The 6,561-nt window shown below is 53.8% G+C and overlaps 1 protein-coding gene across 1 annotated transcript in view; it reads left to right on the top strand.

Annotated features, from left to right (window-relative positions):
- PRKACA (protein kinase cAMP-activated catalytic subunit alpha) overlaps positions 1 to 6,561 on the top strand; it is a 15,794-nt gene that overhangs the window by 8,398 nt on the left and 835 nt on the right. The window contains 7 exon segments of the mRNA XM_040450136.1: positions 259 to 387; positions 2,358 to 2,456; positions 3,403 to 3,485; positions 4,290 to 4,416; positions 4,517 to 4,612; positions 4,700 to 4,822; positions 6,517 to 6,561. The exon segment at positions 6,517 to 6,561 is cut by the window's right edge and continues 61 nt beyond it. Coding sequence (XP_040306070.1) covers positions 259 to 387; positions 2,358 to 2,456; positions 3,403 to 3,485; positions 4,290 to 4,416; positions 4,517 to 4,612; positions 4,700 to 4,822; positions 6,517 to 6,561 — 702 coding nt within the window.

Here is a 6,561-nt window from a genome sequence, read left to right as displayed (position 1 = left end):
CCCCCCCCCCCCCCCCCAACGCAGCTGCCAGCAGTTCCTGGGCCCCAGGCCAGGGCCGGATCTGGCCCCTGCCACCAGCCTTAAGGAATGTGTCTTCGCCATCTTGTTTTTCCGCCCCCTGTCCTCACCCCCATCACATGCCACCCACCCCCCAGGGCCCCCTCTGCTGGTGGCAGAGAGGATGCCCCAGACCTTGACCTTGCAGGCCACTTGGGGGGGGGGGTGGGTCCCTGACCCTCCCAACTTCTCTGCCCACAGAATACAGCCCATTTGGATCAGTTTGAACGAATCAAGACCCTCGGCACGGGCTCCTTTGGGCGGGTGATGCTGGTAAAGCACAGGGAGACCGGGAACCACTTTGCCATGAAGATCCTCGACAAACAGAAGGTAAGCCCAGCCCCGCCAGGAGGCCGCCATCCCACCCACCAGGCCTTCGTTCGGGCTGTTCCCACTGACTGGTCTTCCTAACTGTCTGTTCACCAACTGGTTCCTGAGCCTTCGTGACGTGCCAGACTCCAGGGCCAGAAGGGCCCTTACTGCCTTCATGAAGCTTCCCCCCACACCAGCCGCTGATGAGGGTCCAGGCAGGGGACACGGGTTCAGACACCCAGCCTGTATCAAGGCAGCCAAAAGTCTATCTGGGAAAAGTGTTTTATTCACACAGACCTCATCTCTAGAAGTATTTTTGAGACCCTACGTGATGCCAGGAGCTGCTCTAGAGCAGCACCGTCCAACAGAAGTGTACCATAAGCCATGTATAGTTTTAAATTTGCCAGAAACCCCACTTAAAAAGTACAAACCGGGGTGGCTCAGTCGGTTAAGCATCTGACTTCAGCTCAGGTCACGATCTCACGGTTCATGAGTTGGAGCCCCACATTGGGCTCTCTGGGATCCTCTGTCTCCCTCTCTGCCCCTCCCCCGCTTGCACACGCACTCCCTGAATGAATGAATGAATGAATGAATGAATGAAAAAATAAATAAATAAATAAATAAATAAATAAATAAATAAATAAATAGTAAAAAGAAACAGGTAGAATTAATTTCAACGACGTGCTTTAAGTAAGCCAGTATATCTATGATATTATGATTTCAATGTCTGTAACCAGTGTAAAAATATCATTAATGAGACATTTTATATTATTTTTTTCTGTGTCAAGTCTTCAAAATCCAGCATGTGTTTTACCCTTACACCTCTGTTCCGATGTTAACTTTTCCCTAGAAAAACCAGAAAAAGCAGAGAAGTTGGAAAAGCACATTCACACACAGCCCAGGTGTTCCAATGAGTAACTGCATTGAGTGTTTTTATATTTTCATTTTAGAACCTTAAAATTTTTAAATTTTTAAAAAATTTTTGAATGTTTATTTTTGAGTGAGAGAGAGAAACAGTGCGAGCAGGGAAGTGGGAGAGAGGGAGGGAGACACAGAATCCAAAGCAGGCTCCAGGCTCCAGGCTGTCAGCCCAGAGCCCAATATGGGGCTCGAACTCACAAACCTCGAGATCATGACCTGAGCCGACGTCAGATGCTTACCCGACTGAGCCACCCAGGCGCCCCTAGAACCTTAAAACTCAGTTCCCCAGTCAACTAGCCTGGTTCTAAGTGCTCAGCAGCCATACCTGGCTGGCGTGGATTATACTGGGCAGCACAGGTATAGACCCACAGGATATAGCTATGAGCAAAGCAGAAAAAGCCCTACACAGCAGATGAGAGCTGACTGAGGGGCCAGCCTGCCTGCACACGACATGCGGGCCTGATACTGACTAGCTGCAAGTGACCTTGGGCAAATCACTTCCCTTCTCTGCATCTGGATCTTCGAAAATGGCGTGTTCACAGTGCATACCCCTCAGGGCTCTTGTTTCTATGTGTGAGGCACCTGCTGGGGACAGCTGAGGGTTGAGGAGGAATTAGCCTGGGGTTTGAGTGGCTGTGTGGAGGGTGCCCTGGATGCAGGAAGGGTATTTCTAAACAACCCATCTCGTAGGCATTACTCTTGCTTGTCTTTTCAGTTTCAGCTTAGCTGCCCCTTCCTCCAGGAAGCCTTCTCTGACTCCCCCCTCCCCCTGACTTTACTAGACACCTTATCTGGGCATCCAGAGGCCCCGAGCTTCCCCCAGCACGGCTCTGACACCTCTGGGCCGTGAGGCCTGGTGACTCACATGTTCTTGCCCTGCACCGCATGCCATGCAGGGACAGGCAGCCTCTGCCTTCTGGATGTCCCCAGCATTCAGCCCAAGGCTCCACAGACCATAAGCACTCAAAGGAACTAGCCCAGCCCGGGCACCTCTACTTCCAGGCATCGGGGAAGAGGAAGACCCTCTCACACACCATTCTCTTCGCCCTCCCTTCCCACCCCTGCAGGTGGTAAAGCTGAAACAGATTGAGCACACCCTGAACGAAAAGCGCATCCTGCAAGCGGTCAACTTTCCGTTCCTCGTCAAACTCGAGTTCTCCTTCAAGGTGGGGTCCCCACACCCAGTGGCCAGGGCCACTGCTGGCTGGTACAGCCTCTGGGCTCCCAGAGCTGGGACGGGGGCCAAGGACAAGCAGTGGCTGCCCAAGGAGACAGGCCCACTGACAGGAAGGAAGGAGAGCCCCAGAGGGATGCTAGGGGGCAGGAGTCAGCCTGAGACTCTGAGAGACCCGTGTTCAACTCCTGGGCACACTAGCTTCTAGCTTGAGAACCTTGGGCAAGTCGCCCAACCTGGATGCCATCCCTGCAAACCGCCTCTGCCTTTTACAGCAGGCACCTGGCACACGGCTATAGGCACAGGCTGTGCCACGCAGCCTGGATTCAAATCCCAGCTCTCTGCACTTCCCAGGCTATTTGGCGCTGGTGAGGGACTTCACTGCCCTGAGCCTCAGTTTCCCCATCTATAAAATGGGGATCATAACGGCCTCCATCTGAAGGGGTTGCCGTGACTGTTCCGAGCACAATGTGAGCACCCTGCCTGAGCTATTTTGGATGCTGCCCTAAGCTGTGACTGCACGATCTGGGAAAAGCCATTCAAGGCCTAAGACCCAGGCAGTCACAAGGGCCCCATGCGTGACTGAAAGCAAAATTGTCATCTCAGGCTTTGGTCAAGACAGTCTCAGACATGAGCCACCATGGGGTCCTCTCTCCAGCCCAGGCCTGCTGGCCGGTCCCTTATACCCCACCCGCCGGTGCTCACTTTCACCCCCTATAAGCAAGATAAGAACTGCCCCCTTCATCTTCATGAGCAGAAGGAAGCGAGACGGGTGGCTCAGGAAGTACAGTGCCTGGCGCTCAGAGCAGACTTCTCATGGGAGCCAGGATTGTCGTTGTCGCTTTATTTTGGGACACCTGCCACGTAAGGGCACCAGGCCTTCAAATGGGGCCTTAGGCTTAGGGAGCGGGGCCCTGATCAGCTGCTGCTTCCCATAGGACAACTCGAACTTATACATGGTCATGGAGTACGTGCCTGGCGGGGAGATGTTCTCACACCTGCGGCGGATTGGAAGGTTCAGGTGAGCTGGCCAGCCCCTGCCATCATGGGCCCGGGTGTGTCCATGGGTGTCGTTGCGTGACCAAGCTGTCCTGGGGACGTGAAGTGGGCTTTCGGGGTCTGTCTGGGTACTTGTTCCCGCTGAGCCAAGGAATCTGTGATTTCTCAACCACCACAAAACAAAATAAACATGGTGACTCTAGGTGTCACCATTTAAGTTGGCAGTTTTAAAATGTACGCTATTGTTTTCCTTATGTATATAGAAACGCACTTTGCATACAACAGAAGGCACAGGTGTTCAGTGTTCTGCTCCACGAGTGTTGACAGTTACATACGCCGTGAAACCGCCACCCGAAATACCATATAGAGCATTTCCACCACCCTAGAAAATTCCCTCGAATCCTTTGCTTGGCAAATCCTTTCTGGTTTCAAACACCACGAGTGTGTTCGGTCTGAGTTTGGCCGTGTTATAAATGGAATCACCCAGTTCATATTTTCTTGGTTCCTTTCTTCTCCTGCTTCCCATGATCATTTTCACATCTAGCCGTGTTGTTGAGTATATTCATCGCCCATCCTGGCGGTGGTGTGGGTACAATTCCATTGTACGAACCCACCACAGTCTGATTCTGTTGCTCTGTCGACGGACATCCAGGCTCTTTCCCGTGTGGGGTCACACACGAGAGTCTGCCCTGCTTACAGATTTTCAATAGCTGGGCCGGAGGTGGCCCTGTATGTAGGCCCAGCTGCTAGACCATTGGGAGGTAGGCAGGTCGTGCCAGATGTGGCCACCCGCACTCACCGTCCCCTCCCCGATTGTCCCCATCAGTGAACCTCACGCGCGCTTTTATGCGGCCCAGATCGTCCTGACCTTCGAGTACCTGCACTCACTTGACCTCATCTACCGGGACCTGAAGCCGGAGAACCTCCTCATTGACCAGCAGGGCTACATTCAGGTGCCCACCAGGCCGGGCGGGCAAGGGGCAGGCCCAGGCGGCCGAGGGCTGGACCCACCCTCCCTCCTTCCTGGCCAACAGGCCGTTCTCGTGCCCGCAGGTGACAGACTTCGGTTTTGCCAAGCGTGTAAAAGGCCGCACCTGGACCTTATGCGGGACCCCTGAGTACCTGGCCCCGGAGATCATCCTGAGCAAAGTAGGCACCGCCCCGCCCACCCCACTGCCCTGAGGCCCACCCCCTCCCTGCCCTCCTCCCCTCACACTGTATCCCTTCTCACTCTAGGGCTACAACAAGGCCGTGGACTGGTGGGCCCTAGGGGTTCTCATCTACGAGATGGCCGCTGGCTACCCGCCTTTCTTCGCTGACCAGCCCATCCAGATCTATGAGAAGATTGTCTCTGGGAAGGTGAGGCCTAGATAACAGTGGCTAAGCCCCCAGACAGACCCTTCCCCCACCAGTTCTGCTCACCATGGAGCCCTGCTTATTGTCAGAACAATCTGGAAGTTCATTGAGTTAGGCCAAGCAATGAAGCTGGGTGCACCAGCCACCTTAACAGGCGAGCACCTCACACAACCTCCCCATCTAATCCTGGACCCACACTGCTGAAACTTCAAGGGCTTCCAAAATCCCAAGCCTCACCTGAACACCTCTCCAGCCCAACAGGAGGCTCAGCTCGCCTCCAGTCGCCCCACTGAGCCTGACTTTTCACAGTAGAAAAGAGACCATGTGCAGTTCGCAGGTGCCCCTCCAGACCTTGCAGGGATCACTTAGGGTATGTGGCCCATGCCTCCCCTCCCAAATGCAGACTTCCTAACTCTCAGGGTGCAGGTAGGGGGGACAGAACTGTTAACAGGGTGTGGTGATACATGCTCACTGCCCCACAATGCACCCCCTCAGCTCTACCCCAGCACTTTGAAAGAGTGATGGAGCTCAGGCTTGGAGAGGGGAAATGTCTGGCCTGGGACCACACCACGGCATCATCCTAGGCCCCCAGGTCTCGTGATAGGTTGGGAACCCCACCTCTGCCCTCAGCTCACTACCTTGCTGCGGGGACCCAGCCATCCTTCCACCTAGCCCAGGAATTAGTGGGAACAGCTCAGCCTGGGGCAAGTGCCTTCACCCCTCTGAACCTCCTCTTACTCATATGAGAATGGGGGGACCAGACACTTCTCAGCTGTGAGGTGGGGTCACTAAAAAGGGGAAGACGAGGTGTCTGCCCCCAGGCAGAACAGAAATTGCAGGGAAAATGGCCCAAAGTAGAAAAAGAAAAAAAAAACCATGGACAGTTCTGAGGGGGAAGAGAAGATGAGCGTAACTCCCTTCTTTGTAGCATTTTTCAGTTCCCACGCACCCTCGGCAGTATTATCTCCCTCATGCAACTCTGGGATATCTGCCCCATGCCAGAAAGGCAGGCGCAGGCCCAGAGAGGTTAAGGGCCATGGCCAAGGTCACACAGCATGTAAAATGTAGAGCATTGCTGAAAGTCACTTCTTGTAGCTGTAAATCCAGTGACTACTTGCAAACAAAGTTTGGGCTCCCAGGGTTTGGGGAAGTTTCTGGGAAAGTTAAACTGGACCTTAAAGAGAAGAGTCAGTCAGTGGAGAGAGGGGGAATCAGAAAAACAATTGTTCCTCTCCTAACCATGAATATTTCAGAAATCCCCAGACACCAGTAGAGCTGCCTGAGGAAGCAGTAGCTAAGAATGCATGTTCTGGGCTCCCAACAGACCCAAGATTAAACACCCCCGTCCCACTCCTCTGTGTGACCTTAGGCAGGCTATTTAACCCCTCTGAGCCTGTTTCCTCTTCTCTAAAATGGGAAGCATCATAGCATTTACCTTAGAGCAGCAGTGCTCAAAGCGGCCCCCTCTCCAGCAGTATCAGCATGGCTGACGAACTGGCTAGGTACATGGGTTCTCACGCCCCACTCAGACCTCCGGAATCAAACTCCAGTGGGCCCAACCAGCTGTTTTCATGAGATTCTGAAGTGCACTCACATTGGCAGCCCTCTACCTGGTAGGTCTATGAGGCAGCAAAGGCAACCCAGGCTCCCCAAACTCCAGACAACTTGCCCACCCTGTGTTAACCCCCTCTCTCCAGGTGCGGTTCCCATCCCACTTCAGCTCCGACCTGAAGGATCTGCTG

This window comes from Herpailurus yagouaroundi, unplaced genomic scaffold, assembly GCF_014898765.1.
Source record: "Herpailurus yagouaroundi ecotype Mexico unplaced genomic scaffold, PumYag 200, whole genome shotgun sequence".
NCBI lineage: Eukaryota > Metazoa > Chordata > Mammalia > Carnivora > Felidae > Herpailurus > Herpailurus yagouaroundi.
This window is presented reverse-complemented; position numbering and strand designations above follow the sequence as displayed.